Source organism: Hordeum vulgare, chromosome 7H (genome assembly GCF_904849725.1).
Source record: "Hordeum vulgare subsp. vulgare chromosome 7H, MorexV3_pseudomolecules_assembly, whole genome shotgun sequence".
Lineage (NCBI taxonomy): Eukaryota > Viridiplantae > Streptophyta > Magnoliopsida > Poales > Poaceae > Hordeum > Hordeum vulgare.
Window position 1 is genome coordinate 124,784,964 of NC_058524.1, and position 18,326 is coordinate 124,803,289.

Consider the following 18,326-nt stretch of genomic DNA (forward strand, 5'->3'; position numbering starts at 1 on the left):
ACTTCCTATAATTTTCCTATTTTTATGATATTCCTATCCTATGAACCAAAGGAGGTATGAGGAGCGAGATGCATAGTTTCACCACCCCGACGTAAGTTGGTGCCCTAGAGATAGACATACATGAGCCTTTGGTCCATTCTAAGAGCAAGTACAATAAGGTACAGTCAGCAGGCTGTAAGGATTAAGATAATATATTTTTGCTGAGTTGGATGAGAGAGAAGAGGAGAGAAAAGGGAAGCGGGCTCTTCGTGAAGAGCCAGCTCTAGCACGTGCTCCTAGGTGTTTTGTGAGAATGAAAGATGGGCCATATATGATAAAAGTAGTACTATTTTATAGCTAACTATTGTACAAGCTAGCTATAAGATGGGCTATAAGAGTGCTTATAGCCAGCAGTTGGCTATACTATTAACCATGCTCTAAAGCGTGCAAGCATTCCGGATTATCCAGGAATTTTGGAGCCTCCGAGGCACCTCCCGGTATAGCATCGGGGTGTCCAGAGCCTCTTTGGGCTATCAGAGAGGATGTTCTGACCTCCAGGGGTTGCTCCAGCCTTTATGTCATGTCATTCTTTCTCTTTTCATGCTTCTCTCTTGAATGGTGCAGACTGTGCATGACCTTTTCTTTGGCTCTTGTCGTCTCAAACCTAAAGATGTAAATGATGTAGTATACCATCACCAATTATGTTAGATATGCACGCGTAGAAGCCAAGATTCACCTTTGCAAAACTATATACGCATATCACGTGGGGTTGATGCATCTCATATGGTCACGTCCATAGTCTGCTCCACACGAGCACTGTTGTACAACCCATTTCTCGTGGACAAGATTTGGTTGCGTGGTGAATACCAATTTAGGATCATTTGCCAAGACACCGAGGAGGCACACAGCCAAAGGAGAAAATAGAAATAAAGGAAAAAAAAGCAAAGGTCCCGCCACACGGATTAACTCCTATCAACAACAACACTCATACTACCACCAAATACAACACTCGTAAAACATAAAAGGTCTTAAAAACAACGTCTCCAAAAAGAAAACAATGCACAAACGTCGTTGTTGCCCGATTCAAGATCTTAGATTTTCGCCTTGGAGAAAGTATGCGCTCTTAAAACAATTTCTTCAGAAAGGCAATTGCCAGGCACAACTAATAAATGCCAGAACTTAGGTTTCACCCTCAAAGTCACGACTTGGCATCCGAGGAGTGCCAACAACGATGAAATCCTCCAGTGCTGCCACCCTCACTTATCACTAGTGCTCCTGAGAGTTGTCTAACATCTGGTAGAGTCCATCGCCTCCAAGACTCCGTCTGTGTAATCGATCCTACAATCTCGGCCACCATGACCTTCTCCACCGATGTCTCCACCATGGAAATCAAAAAGCCACCATGTCCCAAGGTGTCATCAGCCAACGGAGCTTCATGCCACACCCTCGGAACCTCATAGGCTAATATAGACGTACAGGACCGGAAACTAACTGATCCAAATATTCTGAGCAAAATCTCATACGACCATTCTGGAATAAGTCGATGGCCACATAGAGGAGGACCGATCATGCATTCATTGATGTGATGTGAGAACAGCATGAGGGCAGCCACCTTTATTATCATGATAGCAATCCCCGACGCCACCCCGATCTATATGGACGTACACGACCGGAAACTAACCGATCTAGATATTCTGAGTAAAATCTCAGATGGCCATTCCGGAACACGTCGATGGCCAGATAGAGGAGGATCGATCATGTTGTCATTGACATGATGTGACAAGAGCACGAGGACCGCCACCTTTATCATCACGATAGGAGGCCCCAACGTCGCACAGATCTAACCTATCGTCGGCATCACGACAGTTCCTAGCAGCCGACGCCATCAGGCACAACCGCGCCAGCCTGGAGTCACGTCCGAGAGATGTTGACCTGCCCAACCATATTTGGGCCACGCAAGATCGATGGTCATGTCTGCAGCAACAAGGACGCAGCCGCCGTGCAGCAGTTGTGCCTCCACTGTCAACATCGGTTTATGCTCGTTACACGGATCCCGACGCTCCATGCAGCCGGATCGTCGCCAGACCATGAGTCTCCGCCATCAGAGGAGTACGGGGCCGCCACGCGCAGGAGAAGGCCACCAACCCACCTCACTTGGACCGCGGTCATCGCGTGCCAGATCCAATCCGGTGGCACCGAGATCGGCCGACACCCAGAACGGTGGTCTTCCTCCTACCACCATGAACGGGGCCGGGAGGTTGCAGATCCGCACGGCCCCCTTTACCAGCGACACCAGGCTTTGCAAGCGGTGGCCTCGGGGGACGAGGAGGGGCGAGAGAAGGGGGAGGTGATGGCAGCTGGTCTTAAGGTTTTGCCCCTGGTCGCATGGAGAGGGCGACCCGAGGAGCGGTTCCGCGATGTGAAAAGATGGGGCAGCGTCATTTCCTTCACTAGTTGTCTCTAATACTTACACCATGGACATGTAATTATGCACATGTATTTTCCTTCAGAATTAAATCTTTAAATTCATTAAATCCCCAATTGGAAGCCCCCTTGATCAATTGAGGTGGAATTGGTTCATGATTTTAGCTCGATTAACGATTTTTCAAATCTATTATCAGCAAGTATCCTACTCAGTGCAACAATAATTCTGACTGAGTATAACAACACATTAGTCATGCACACCCTCTCACCACTTGACAGAAAAAACACCAACAACCGGTATTATAGCCCCAATATAATACACACAAGGACCCGAGTAAGAAACTTCCTTACATACGTATAGGTTGGTTTGTAGATAACACATAATCATATCATTAGAAAAGGCGTACCAAAATACCATATTATAGAAAGAAATACACTCTATTATCTCTCACACTCTCTGAAATCAACAACAACGATGACACTGTGAAGAACACGCAACTTCTAGAGTAATAAGAACTACACTTGTCTATTTTTTAAACATAATAAAATCATACATGTTCACATACCCACATCTCTATGGTGCGTGTTCTTGAGAAGAAATCTCCTCCATTGAACAAACATTACCGAAAAATCTAAAATAAACTAAAAATATGCTACCATCAATGCCAAATCCAGAACTTGAATCTTCGTGGACAAGCTCCATCACAGGAAAACTAACCACCCCGGTTATGCTCAGTTCACTAACCATATTTGTCTTATCTAATGTCTATTTTGCACGTGTGTTTCATAAAATAACCTATTTTCTTAGTCCAAAAATAACTGTCTCAAGTTTAGCATAACTTTATATTAAAGCTAGTATAAAGTTAAGACTTAAGACACTTGTTTTAGGAACGAGCGAGTACCTTCCAACCAATCTCGCGGCAAAACGGCAATAGTGTGACGTGGCGGCCCGGGGAGGAAGATGGAGCGCGCGCTCTGAGGATATTTACACAACCGCTTCTGTGATGGAGAGGCCCAGGCCGAGCAGAGCAGATAGATAGCAAGCTTCGAAAGGTAGCTCCCTCCCCGCGGGAGGCTCGGCCACCATTTATCCCCTCCTAGAAGCATCCTGAGGCACGTGCGAGCAGTGCACGGCATGCAGGAGTTCCAGCCCATCCCCGGCCTGACCGGGCGGCTGTTCGGCGGCGCGGCGGATCGTCCGGCGGGCCTCCTCCGCCGCGGCGGGGAGGCGGCGGCGCAGGAAGAGGTGCGGTGCCCGCGGTGCGACTCGGCCAACACCAAGTTCTGCTACTACAACAACTACAACCTCTCGCAGCCGCGCCACTTCTGCAAGGGCTGCCGCCGGTACTGGACCAAGGGCGGCCTCCTCCGCAACGTCCCCGTCGGGGGCGGCTGCCGCAAGCCCAAGCGAAAAGCCGCCGCCTCCTCCTCGGACGTCGACAAGGACGGCGCCGGGGCCAGCGGAGACGCCAAGAACGCGCACTCCGGCTGCAGTGCTGGCAGCTCAAGCACCACCTCCGCTGCCTCGTCCGCTTCCACGAACACCGTCGACGTTGGTGCAGGTGCCGCGGCCTACTCGAACGGCAGGAGCACGCCGGCCACGGGCCTTTGCCCAATCACCTTCACGGCAGACGCGCCGCCTCTGCAGCCGCCGGCGCCGATGTTCGCCGACCAGGCGGCCACGTTCGCGTCGCTCTTCGGGACGCCGCGTCCGGCCTTCACCTTCTCGGCGCAGCGAAAGGCCGAGGACGACGTCGCCCCTGCGGTCACACTCACAGAGCAGCCGTCGTCGGCGTCCTCCACTGCAGACATGGCGCCGTTCTCCGCACGGTCAACTGGCGCGGCGACGGCATCACAGTCAGACTGGCCACCGGCTACGATAATCGATGCCGGGATATTCGACCTCGCCGGCGCCGTTGGGAGCGACACGACGTCGTACTGGAACACGGCGAGCTGGACGGACCCGGATGGGAACGTGTACCTGCCCTAGCGCGACGTGCGGCGAGGATCGTGCGCGCGGCCGCCCGCTCAGCTCCGTCGTCGCTTGCTCGAGCTTCGGTCCAACCGTCCAAGGCTTGTCTAATCATAACCACCGCTCTCTTAATCTATACTCAGTGTGCCGGCAGCTTGGCTGCTTCTGTGATTCTTTCGACGTGGAAGTTTTGCACACATGTGCGTAGCAAATTAAGGCTGAATTTCGGTTTTATTATTACTACGGGTTTGTTTCCATTTGTTGAAACTAGTGAGCTACAATAAATCAGTGTAAATATCATGATCAGTACTCCTAATTATAACTTCGGCGGTGTCGACTGCAGTGGTGTATTGATCGGGCTAGCTCTCCATCTTTGTCATGACACCCTGAGGCAGACGCAATGGACTGGCTTACGTCAATTGCTTCTCGGAGTAGGAGGTTGTTGGTTCAGCATGGCCTATGACAACTCGGAGTAGGAGGTTGTTGGTTCAGCATGGCCTATGACAACTCGGAGTAGGAGGTTGTTGGTTCATCTTCGCCTATGACAAGACAGTGTGACACGCTCTTCTACTTACTCCGGATGTGGTTGTTGCTTTAGCACGACACATTTCTGCTCTGCGGTGCTGTGCATTCTTACTCTCTTTTTTTCTAAACCGGAGCCGTTAAGTCAGAAGAAGAGAGTTGTCCGATAATTTTTAAGAAAAAGACAAAAAAATGTCAGCTAATACGATAAGCATACACAATGGAACACATACCATGATGAATGAAGAAAACCTCGTCGGGGTTTTACTTGAACATCGTTAACTCATCATCATCACTTCTTCTTGAGCAACTGACTTTGACTTTACTGCAAACGACTACCAACCAACAGGTTCGGGCCCGGAAAATCCGGGGTTCTGTGCGAAACTAAAAATTAAGGTCCTATCTCATAAAAAACTAACGAACAATTATAATTTATATATATATATATATATATATATATATATATATATATATATATATATATATCATAGATTTTTTTATAATGTATATAATATAATGTCTTACATAACAATTGGACATATAAAAAATCATACCTATCCAACTCCGGGTTGCTATTTATTTGAACATTCTTATTTTTTAGTATTATTTGCAATGTAATCTTCAATTATATCTTCGTAATCACTTCTCAATACTTCACTCTCAAGTACTATTGTGGTCAAATTATTGAGTATTTGCTATGCCATAGTAGTATGCATATAGGACTTCAATAGTTTTAATTTTGAAAAACTTCTTTTGCCGATATAGTTGTCACATGAGTGGTCAATAAAACTCTATATGCAATACTTGCATTGGAAAAGCAATCATGCCGCTTTAGAAAATTCAGAATTTCAACGAGTTCGATATTTTCTTTTGGCATGAAATTTTAAAGAAACTTCAACTCAATAAATAGATCATTGGTATCAATATCAGATTGTCTATCCTTCATAAAGGTAGCCTTCAGATTAACAAAACAAGATTTCAAATTATCCTTATCCAATGAATGCAATGTTTCAGAGGTAAATAAGAAACCAAATATTTTTGGATAACCTTCATATTGCTCAAATCTCCTTGTGAGTGAGGAAATTGATTGATCAACAACACGTATAAAATAGTTGATTCTAAATGATTTCTCTGCAGACTGTGTAGAAATATTTGTATCGTCTAGATTCTCATCAAATTGTTCCTTACTTTTAATTTTTCTCTTTTTTACGAAATGTTGCATCAATATTTCATCTCAAGTGCAATTTCTTTGGCTATCTCCAATGCTTCTAAGAAACCTGTTTGTTTGTACCTCTCGAAGAAAGAAACATGTTTGGCTACACTATGATCTTTAATCGGTGAGGTAAGAACCAATCTCCAACAAAATAGCGATCCCAGTCAATAGTCAAATACAAAATTAGAAATTAAGAGTAGGACCTGAAGTTAATCGAAAAAGAAAAATCGCTAAGCACCTAGAGCTGTAGGCTGGAATCGGTCACCGATCAATCCGACGAGACGACGCCCCTGAATTTGAAAATTGTGAGAGCATGTGAGGAAGGCAACGACAACAGCGACCTGTCGCACTGAATCCAAATTCCCAATTCCTCTCCCTTCTACGGTTTCGGCCAAGATGACGAAATCACCAGGCGACGACAGGAGTCGACGTCCATGTTATCCTATAGCCCCGATGACGAGTGAGAGACGAGAGTCCTGCCCGATCCCGATCCATATACCTGTAGGCTGCAACAATTTTCCTATCCCAATCAACGATCGTATTTGTACAGAGCACAAGATGACGAGGACGAAGGACTGAGGAGTACAATCCGGAAACAGCGGCAACGCTCGTCGCTGGGGCATCGATTTTTTGTTTGAGAATCCGCTCGAGCCTCGATGGCCTTGCCAGCGTCGCCTCGATTCCAGGCTTCGGCCCAACTCCAATGGAACTAGCGCCCAACTACCCAGAAATGCTGTTATTTTTAATACCAGGCCTATCTAAATATTTTTAGGCCACCAAAATTTGGGACCTATGCAGGCCGCACAGTTGACACCACTGTGGCCCCGGCCCTACCGACCAGGTAGACACTGCACGGGCGTGAGAAGGCCCATGAAGATTCGAACCAAGCATTGTACCACATGTGTTGGTGATAGGATAGCTTCGATTTCGGCGATGAGCCACAAAGGAGAACTATGTCCTCCCCAATACCTTAGGGTGTGTTTGCTTGCATTCCTCTTTCAGCATAGTTGTTCCCGCTTCGTCATGTTCATCTCAACACCCCTCTTTGTGCATGCTCTTTTCATTTAGTGTATTTGTGTTAACCTAGTGTGGACTCATGCATCCTTCATACACTCTACCAAACATCCAAAAGTAAGTCGGAAAAAAAACTTTTAGTCTCATGCACCCGACCAAACACACCCTTAGGGGCAGGGGCCTGCGCTACCATAGTAGCCGCCGGTGTGGCAGCTACGGAGAGGAAAAGCGGGAGAGGGACGAAGCATGGAGGCGGCATATTTGGGGCACCCTCATGCTCCTCGTGAATGGTTTGACAAAGGTGTTGTACATTTTCAATGTTTATACCATCATCTGATCATCATGTTGCACCAAATTTGTTCTAGGGCGTCCCTGTCCCTGTGACACATAATACGTTAAGTAGAAAAGAAGAAGGGATGAATAATATAGTCAAGACGATTGCCACGAAGTATGCTTAGCCAGAGGATCGAACTACGACTTGCACAACAGGCACCATGCTGCTAAAAAAATAGACACCATGTGTCACACCTGTTCCAACCTCAAATGTCTATATACTAACTAGCATCCATTTGCACTAAAACATAAATTTTAAACTTCTTTCATAAATTTTTGGTCAGTAAATCACTTATATTTTTTGTCATATAAGGTATAATATAATGGTCAAAAGGAACAATGGAGTTAGGTTGGATTAGATGAAAGTGCATTCTTTTTTCAATGGTACTTTGGCATTGATAGCAATAGGTTCAGTGAAGAGTAATGTTGTTTATCAAGCGTATCTCGGGACATTGGTTTCTTGTTGATTTTCTACGGACATGGTTTACCCCCCTATTTGAAAAAAGGCGCAGATTGTTCGGAGACTTGATTATTCGATTGTATTTAGGCCATAGGACAACCACACTATTAAGATGATCAAATGTTTGTGCAAGTTGTAGATCATGCTAAACCTATATAGAATGCCTTCCCACATCGCTAAATTTGCTTGAAGGTAAAACCCTAGACCAACCTGTGCATTTGGTGGGACCTCGGGGTCCCCACACTCTCGAACCTTCGGGTGTCTAGAGTCCCAATGCTCCTGTGCGTATGTCTCCTGGAAGGGACGGGGGTCATGAACCCCTCGCTTCCCAGAGTGGGGCTTTCACATATGGACAAACTGGATCCTTTCGGTCCCAACCTGTGGGTCCATTGAGTAGTGTGTGTGCGCTAGAAGTTAGTTAGTCTGGGTACCTGAGCCCTTTACCCCAGGCCTTCGAGGGCCACTGTCACTTGGGCTAGACTGGCAGAACCCCTCCCCCATTTGCTATTATTCTTCTTGACGAGCCCATTGACTTGAGATTGCTCCACCATTCCAAAAACCTAAACTCGATTCCTCCAATCCCTTCACTCAAACTTGTCGATTCTTTGAGAATTGAAGGAGGATCACCTATTCTACAGTTCTACTAAACTGATTTGTGATACGTCACCAACAATTGTTACTCTTGGAGATTGGGGATTATAGGATGTAGGAGTCAATGTGTGCTTCAAAAAGTTTGTAAATTTTTTGTGATCTCCTTGGTGGCGCTCATCCACTGGGGTGACTCAAAGGGAGAAAATAAGGCAAGCCACTTGGTGGCCCTCTAGATCTTTGGGTTTGGCACCTCAACGAATATTACCACTCCCCAAAGAGTGCGAACTTTGGTATAAATATGACGCCCTTGCATCACTTGTGGTTTGTCCATTCACGCTCCTTTAGTTGCATTTTATGCTTTTTGGATTGCTTGATTTCCATATAAATTATTGTTGCCATAGATTGCATATCTAGAAAACTTACTTTATTCGACCTAGCCCCAAAAATTGGAAGTTAAGTGTAAAATTTGTAATCTCGTGTTCAACCTTTTAGGGTTGATATTCTTTTATTTCCTCCACAACCCTTTATATAGGCGACACGTGTAGTGCGGTGGAAGGGTGTCATCGGCGACGAGGTGCGCGGCCACGGTGGTGGACACGTGCGACTAATGTTCATATCCCCACTTATCCTGAGAATGCTAGTATTTGGACTAAGTATAGTGCATAGAGTAAACTTACACTAGTAGAAAAGAGGGCTTTGGTCCACTTGATGAAATCTCATTAGTCTCAGTTCACTCACAAACCGGGACACATGTGGGCATAGGTCCCGGTTTGTGAGGCCAGGGCGCCGGCTGGCCGGGCATCGTGGGCCATTTGTGTTGGGGAACGTCGCATGGGAAACAAAAATTTTCCTACGCGCACGAAGACCTATCATGGTGATGTCCATCTACGAGAGGGGATGTGTGATCTACGTACCCTTGTAGACCGTACAGCAGAAGCGTTTGTGAACGCGGTTGATGTAGTGGAACGTCCTCACGTCCCTCGATCCGCCTCGCGAACTATCCCGCGATCAGTCCCACGATCTAGTGCCGAACGGACGGCACCTCCGCGTTCAGCACACGTACAGCTCGACGATGATCTCGGCCTTCTTGATCCAGCAAGAGAGACGGAGAGGTAGAAGAGTTCTCCGGCGGCGTGATGGCGCTCCGGAGGTTGGTGATGATCTCGTCTCAGCAGGGCTCCGCCCGAGCTCCATAGAAACGCGATCTAGAGGTAAAACCGTGGAGATATGTGGTCAGGCGCCGTGGCAAAGTTGTCTCAAATCAGCCCTAAAACCCCACTATATATAGGAGAGAGAGGGGGAGCCTTGCCTTGGGGTCCAAGAACCCCCAAGGGGTCGGCCGAGCCAAGGGGGGAAGGATTCCCCTCCCAAACCGAGTCCTACTTGGTTTGGAAGGTGGAGTCCTTCTTCCCTTTCCCACCTCCTCCTTTTTTTTCCTTTTTCTCTTTGATTTTCTTCCCAATGCGCATAGGCCCCTTTTGGGCTTTCCCACCAGCCCACTAAGGGATGGTGCGGCATCCCCAATACCTATGGGCTTCCCCGGGGTGGGTGGCCCCCCTGGTGAACTCCCGGAACCCATTCGTCATTCCCGGTACATTCCCGGTAACTCCGAAAACGTTCCGGTAATCAAATGAGGTCATCCTATATAGCAATCTTCGTTTTCGGACCATTCCGGAAACCCTCGTAACGTCCGTGATCTCATCCGAGACTCCGAACAACATTCGGTAACCAACCATATAACTCAAATACGCATAAAACAACATCGAACCTTAAGTGTGCAGACCCCGCGGGTTCGAGAACTATGTAGACATGACCGGAGAGACTCCTCGGTCAATATCCAATAGCGGGACCTGGATGCCCATATTGGATCCTACATATTCTACGAAGATCTTATCGTTTGAACCTCAGTGCCAAGGATTCATATAATCCCGTATGTCATTCCCTTTGTCCTTCGGTATGTTACTTGCCCGAGATTCGATCGTCAGTATCCGTATACCTATTTCAATCTCGTTTAGCGGCAAGTCTCTTTACTCGTTCCGTAATACAAGATCCCGCAATTTACACTAAGTCACATTGCTTGCAAGGCTTGTGTGTGATGTTGTATTACCGAGTGGGCCCCGAGATACCTCCCCGTCACACGGAGTGACAAATCCCAGTCTCGATCCATACTAACTTAACGAACACCTTCGGAGATACCTGTAGAGCATCTTTATAGTCACCTAGTTACGTTGCGACGTTTGATACACATAAAGTATTCCTCTGGTGTTAGTAAGTTATATGATCTCATGGTCATAGGAATAAATACTTGACACGCAGAAAACAGTAACAATAAAATGACACGATCAACATGCTACGTCTATTAGTTTGGGTCTAGTCCATCACGTGATTCTCCCAATGACGTGATCCAGTTATCAAGCAACAACACCTTGTTCATAATCAGAAGACACTGACTATCGTTGATCAACTGGCTAGCCAACTAGAGGCTTGCTAGGGACAGTGTTTTGTCTATGTATCCATACATGTATATAAGTCTTCATTCAATACAATTATAGCATGGATAATAAACGATTATCTTGATACAGGAATTATAATAATAACTATATTTATTATTGCCTCTAGGGCATAATTCCAACACTCTCCCACTTGCACTAGAGTCAATAATCTAGCCCTCACATCATCATGCGAATTACATTGTAATAAATCTAACACCCATACAGTTCTGGTGTTGATCATGCTTTGCCCGTGGAAGTGGTTTACTCAGCGGATCTGCTACATTCAGATCAGTGTGCACTTTGCATATATTTACGTCCTCCCCTTCGACGTAGTCGCGGATGAGGTTGAACGTCGTTTGATGTGTCTGGACTTCTTGTGAAATCGTGGTTACTTTGCTAGGGCAATGGCACCCGTGTTGTCACAGAACAAGGTTATTGGATTCAGTGCGCTTGGCACCACTCCAAGATCCGTCATGAATTGCCTCATCCAGACACCCTCCTTAGTCGCCTCCGAGGCAGCCATGTACTCCGCTTCACATGTAGAATCTGCTACGACGCTCTGCTTGGAACTGCACCAGCTTACCGCACCCCCATTAAGAATAAATACGTATCCGGTTTGCGACTTAGAGTCGTCCGGATCTGTGTCAAAGCTTGCATCGACGTAACCTTTTACGGCGAGCTCTTCGTCACCTCCATACACGAGAAACATTTCCTTAGTCCTTTTCAGGTACTTCAGGATATTCTTGACCGCCGTCCAGTGATCCACTCCTGGATTACTCTGGAACCTACCTGCCATACTTATGGCCAGGCTAACGTCCGGTCTAGTGCACAGCATTGCATACATGATAGAACCTATAGCTGAAGCATAGGGGACGGAGCGCATATGCTCTCTATCTTCATCAGTTGCTGGGCACTGAGTCTTACTCAATCTCGTACCTTCTAAAACTGGCAAGAACCCTTTCTTGGACTGTTCCATTTTGAACCTCTTCAAAACTTTATCAAGGTATGTGCTTTGTGAAAGTCCTATCAGGCGTTTTGATCTATCCATGTAGATCTTAATGCCTAGAATGTAAACAGCTTCTCCTAGGTCCTTCATAGAGAAACTTTTATTCAAGTAATCTTTTATGCTCTCCAAAAACTCTACGTTGTTTCCAATCAGCAATATGTCATCCACATATAATATTAGAAACGCCACAGAGCTCCCACTCACTTTCTTGTAAATACAAGATTCTCCAACCACTTGTATAAACCCAAATGCTTTGATCACCTCATCAAAGCGTTTGTTCCAACTCCGAGATGCTTGCACCAGTCCATAAATGGATCGCTGGAGCTTGCACACCTTGTTAGCATTCTTAGGATCGACAAAACCTTCAGGTTGCATCATATACAACTCTTCCTTAAGGAAACCGTTAAGGAACGCCGTTTTGACATCCATCTGCCAGATTTCATAATCGAAAAATGCAGCTATTGCTAACATGATTCTGACGGACTTAAGCATCGCTACGGGTGAGAATGTCTCATCGTAGTCAACTCCTTGAACTTGTGAAAAACCCTTTGCCAAAAGTCGAGCTTTATAAACGGTCACATTGCCGTCAGCGTCCGTCTTCCTCTTAAAGATCCATTTGTTCTGAATAGCCTTGCGGCCCTCAGGTAGTACTTCCAAAGTCCACACTTTGTTCTCATACATGGATCCTATCTCGGACTTCATGGCTTCTAGCCATTTGTTGGAATCCGGGCCCACCATTGATTCTTCATAACTTGCAGGTTCATTGTTGTCTAACAACATGATCGACAAGACGGGATTACCGTACCACTCTGGAGCAGCATGTGGTCTCGTCGACCTGCGTGGTTCGACAGAAACTTGAACCGGAGTTTCATGATCATCATCATTAACTTCCTCCTCAACCGGCATCGCAACGACAGAGGTTTCCCCTTGCCCTGCACCACCATCCAGAGGGATGAGAGGTTCGACAACCTCGTCAAGTTCTATCTTCCTCCCACTCAATTCTCTCGAGAGAAACTCCTTCTCGAGAAAAGCTCCGTTTTTAGCAACAAACACTTTGCCCTCGGATTTGAGATAGAAGGTGTACCCAACTGTCTCTTTTGGGTAACCTATGAAGATGCACTTTTCCGCTTTGGGTTCCAGCTTTTCAGGCTGAAGCTTTTCGACATAAGCATCACATCCCCAAACTTTAAGAAACGACAACTTTGGCCTTTTACCATACCACAGTTCATATGGTGTCATCTCAACGGATTTTGATGGTGCCCTATTTGATGTGAATGCAGTTGTTTCTAATACATAACCCCAAAATGATAACGGCAAATCGGTAAGAGACATCATATATCGCACCATCTCTAATAAAGTACGATTACGACGTTCGGACACACCATTACGCTCTGGTGTTCCAGACGGTGTCAACTGTGAAACAATTCCACATTGTCTTAAGTGAGCACCAAACTCGAAACTCAGATATTCACCCCCACGATCAGACCGTAGGAACTTGATCTTCTTGTTACGATGGTTTTCAACTTCACTCTAAAATTGCTTGCACTTTTCAAATGTTTCAGACTTGTGCTTCATTAAGTAGACATAACCATATCTACTCAAATCGTCAGTGAAGGTGAGAAAATAACGATATCCGCCGTGTGCCTCTACGCTCATCGGACCACACACATCGGTATGTATGATTTCCAACAAGTCACTTGCACGCTCCATTGTTCCGGAGAATGGAGTTTTAGTCATCTTGCCCATGAGGCATGGTTCGCATGTGTCAAGTGAATCAAAGTCAAGTGACTCCAAAAGTCCATCGGCATGGAGTTTCTTCATGCGCTTTACACCAATATTACCTAAGCGGCAGTGCCACAAAAATATGGCGCTATCATTGTTAGCTCTAACTCTTTTGGTCTCAATGTTATGTATGTGTGTATCACTATCAAGATTCAATATGAACAATCCTCTCACATTGGGTGCATGACCATAAAAGATGTTACTCATAGATATAGAACAACCATTATTCTCTGACTTAAAAGAGTAACCGTCTCGCAATAAACAAGATCCAGATATAATGTTCATGTTCAACGCAGGCACTAAATAACAATGATCTAAGTTCATAACTAATCCTGACGGTAACTGAAGTGAGACTGTGCCGACGGCGATTGCATCAACCTTGGAACCATTTCCCACGCGCATCGTCACTTCATCTTTCGCCAGCCTTCGTCTATTCCGCAGTTCCTGTTTCGAGTTGCAAATATGAGCAACAGAACCGGTATCGAATACCCAGACACTACTACGAGAGCCGGTTAAGTACACATCAATCACATGTATATCAAATATACCTGATTTTTCTTTGGCCGCCTTCTTATCAGCCAGATACTTGGGGCAATTGCGCTTCCAGTGACCCATACCCTTGCAATAGTAACACTTTGTTTCAGGCTTAGGTCCAGCTTTGGGTTTCTTCGTCGGATTGGCAACAGGCTTGCCGCTCTTCTTCGAATTACCCTTCTTGCCTTTGCCGTTTCTCTTGAAACTAGTGGTCTTATTCACCATCAACACTTGATGCTCTTTACGGAGTTCAGACTCTGCGACTTTCAGCATCGCAAACAACTCGCCGGGAGACTTGTTCATCCCTTGCATGTTGTAGTTCAACACAAAGCCTTTATAACTTGGCGGCAGTGATTGAAGGATTCTGTCAGTGATAGCTTCTTGTGGGAGTTCAATCCCCAGCTCAGCTAGAAGGTTTGAGTACCCAGACATTTTGAGCACATGTTCACTGACAGACGAGTTCTCCTCCATCTTGCAAGCATAGAATTTATCGGAGGTCTCATACCTCTCGATCCGGGCATTCTTCTGAAAGATAAACTTCAACTCCTGGAACATCTCAAATGCTCCATGACGCTCAAAGCGACGTTGAAGTCCCGGTTCTAAGCCATACAAGACTACATATTGAACTATTGAGTAGTCCTCCTTACGTGCTAACCAAGCGTTCTTAACATCCTGATCAGCCGTAGTGGGTGGTTCATCTCCTAGCGCAGCATTAAGGACATAATCATTCTTCCCAGCTTGTAAGATTAGCTTAAGATTACGAGCCCAGTCTACAAAGTTGCTTCCATCATCTTTCAACTTAGCTTTCTCTAGGAACGTATTAAAATTCAGGGTGACTGTCGCGTGAGCCATGATCTACAACACAAATATATTCAAAGTGGACTTAGACTATGTTCAAGATAATTAGAGTTTAACTTAATCAAATTATTCGCTAAACTCCCACTCAAAAAGTACATCTCTCTAGTCATTTGAGTGGTTCATGATCCACTTAAACTAGCTCAAGTCCGATCATCACTTGAGTTGAGTATAGTTTCAGTGGTAAGCATCCCTATGCTAATCATATCATCTATATGATTCATGATCGACCTTTCGGTCTCATGTGTTCTGAGGCCATGTCTGCACATGCTAGGCTCGTCAAGCTTAACCCGAGTGTTCCGCGTGCGCAACTGTTTTACACCCGTTGTATGTGAACGTTGAGTCTATCACACCCGATCATCACGTGGTGTCTCGAAACAACGAACTGTAGCAAGGTGCACAGTCGGGGAGAACACAATTTCGTCTTGAAATTTTAGTGAGATATCACCTCATAATGCTACCGTCGTTCTAAGCAAAATAAGGTGCATAAAAGGATTAACATCACATGCAATTCATAAGTGACATGATATGGCCATCATCACGTGCTTCTTCATCTCCATCACCAAAGCACCGACACGATCTTCTTGTCACCGGCGCCACACCATGATCTCCATCAACGTGTCGCCATCGGGGTTGTCGTGCTACTCATGCTATTACTACAAAAGCTACATCCTAGCAAAATAGTAAACGCATCTGCAAGCACAAATGTTAGTTATAAAGACAACCCTATGGCTCCTGCCGGTTGCCGTACCATCGACGTGCAAGTCGATATTATCTATTACAACATGATCATCTCATACATCCAATATATCACATCACATCGTTGGCCATATCACATCACAAGCATACCCTGCAAAAACAAGTTAGACGTCCTCTAATTTTGTTGTTGCATGTTTTACGTGGTGACCATGGGTATCTAGTAGGATCGCATCTTACTTACGTAAACACCACAACGGAGATATATGAGTTGCTATTTAACCTCTCTTGGAATTATGCCCTAGAGGCAATAATAATATAGTTATTATTATAATTCCTGTATCAAGATAATCGTTTATTATCCATGCTATAATTTTATTGAATGAAGACTTATATAGATGTGTGGATACATAGACAAAACACTGTCCCTAGCAAGCCTCTAGTTGGCTAGCCAGTTGATCAACGATAGTCAGTGTCTTCTGATTATGAACAAAGTGTTGTTGCTTGATAACTGGATCACGTCATTAGGAGAATCACGTGATGGACTAGACCCAAACTAATAGACGTAGCATGTTGATCGTGTCATTTTATTGCTACTGTTTTCTGCGTGTCAAGTATTTATTCCTATGACCCTGAGATCATATAACTTACTAACACCGGAGGAATACTTTGTGTGTATCAAACGTCGCAACATAACTGGGTGACTATAAAGATGCTCTACAGGTATCTCCGAAGGTGTTCGTTAAGTTAGTATGGATCGAGACTGGTATTTGTCACTCCGTGTGACGGAGAGGTATCTCGGGGCCCACTCGGTAATACAACATCACACACAAGCCTTGCGAGCAATGTGACTTAGTGTAAGTTGCGGGATCTTGTATTACGGAACGAGTAAAGAGACTTGCCGGTAAACGAGATTGAAATAGGTATGCGGATACTGACGATTGAATCTCGGGCAAGTAACATACCGAAGGACAAATGGAATGACATACGGGATTATATGAATCCTTGGCACTGAGGTTCAAACGATAAGATCTTCATAGAATATGTAGGATCCAATATGGGTATCCAGGTCCGGCTATTGGATATTGACCGAGGAGTCTCTCGGGTCATGTCTAAATAGTTCTCGAACCCGCAGGGTCTGCACACTTAAGGTTCGACATTGCTTTATGCGTATTTGAGTTATATGGTTGGTTACCGAATGTTGTTCGGAGTCCCGGATGAGATCACGGACGTCACGAGGGTTTCCGGAATGGTCCGGAAACGAAGATTGATATATAGGATGACCTCATTTGATTACCGGAAGGTTTTCAGAATTACCGGGAATGTACCGGGAATGACGAATGGGTTCCGGGATTTCACCGGGGGGGGGCAACCCACCCCGGGGAAGCCCATAGGCCTTGAGGGTGGCGTACCAGCCCTTAGTGGGCTGGTGGGACAGCCCAAAAGGGGCCTATGCGCATTGGGAATAAAATCAAGGAGAAAGAAAAAAAAGGGGAGGTGGGAAGGAAAGGAAGGACTCCCACCCACCAAACCAAGTCCAACTCGGTTTGGGGGGGATACCTTCCCCCCTTGGCTCGGCCGACCCCTTGGGAGTCCTTGGACCCCAAGGCAAGGCTCCCCCCTCCTCCTCCTATATATAGTGGGGTTTTAGGGCTGATTTGAGACAACTTTGCCACGGCAGCCCGACCACATATCTCCACGGTTTTACCTCTAGATCGCGTTTCTGCGGAGCTCGGGCGGAGCCCTGCTGAGACGAGATCATCACCAACCTCCGGAGCGCCGTCACGCTGCCGGAGAACTCTTCTACCTCTCCGTCTCTCTTGCTGGATCAAGAAGGACGAGATCATCGTCGAGCTGTACGTGTGCTGAACGCGGAGGTGCCGTCCGTTCGGCACTAGATCGTGGGACTGATCGCGGGATAGTTCGCGGGGCGGATCGAGGGACGTGAGGACGTTCCACTACATCAAACGCGTTCACTAACGCTTCTGCTGTACGGTCTACAAGGGTACGTAGATCACACATCCCCTCTCGTAGATGGACATCACCATGATAGGTCTTCGTGCGCGTAGGAAATTTTTTGTTTCCCATGCGACGTTCCCCAACAGTGGCATCATGAGCTAGGTTCATGCGTAGATGTCTTCTAGAGTAGAACACAAAAGTTTTTGTGGGCAGAGATGTGCGTTTTGCTGCCCTCCTTAGTCTTTTCTTGATTCCGCGGTATTGCTGGATCGAAGCGGCTCGGACCGACATTACTCGTACGCTTACGAGAGACTGGTTTCATCGCTGCGAGTAACTCCGTTGCTCAAAGATGACTGGCGGGTGTCAGTTTCTCCAACTTTAGTTGAATCGGATTTGACCGAGGAGGTCCTTGGATGAGGTTAAATAGAAAATCATATATCTCCGTTGTGGTGTTTGCGTAAGTAAGATGCGATCCTACTAGATACCCATGGTCA

At 46.0% G+C, this 18,326-nt stretch overlaps 1 protein-coding gene across 1 annotated transcript; it reads left to right on the plus strand.

Moving 5' to 3' along the window:
• The first annotated feature begins 3,423 nt into the window (after positions 1-3,423).
• On the plus strand, positions 3,424-4,699 carry LOC123410204 (dof zinc finger protein 4-like). Its single transcript, XM_045103103.1, has one exon. It carries the CDS (start codon positions 3,539-3,541, stop codon positions 4,391-4,393), a length of 855 nt encoding a protein of 284 aa, XP_044959038.1. The 5' UTR covers positions 3,424-3,538; the 3' UTR covers positions 4,394-4,699.
• The last annotated feature ends 13,627 nt before the right edge of the window (positions 4,700-18,326 follow it).

What these genes read in the sequence shown, in the direction of transcription:
- LOC123410204 (XM_045103103.1), top strand. Translation starts at nt 3,539, where the DNA reads ATGCAGGAGTTCCAGCCCATCCCCGGCCTGACCGGGCGGCTGTTCGGC.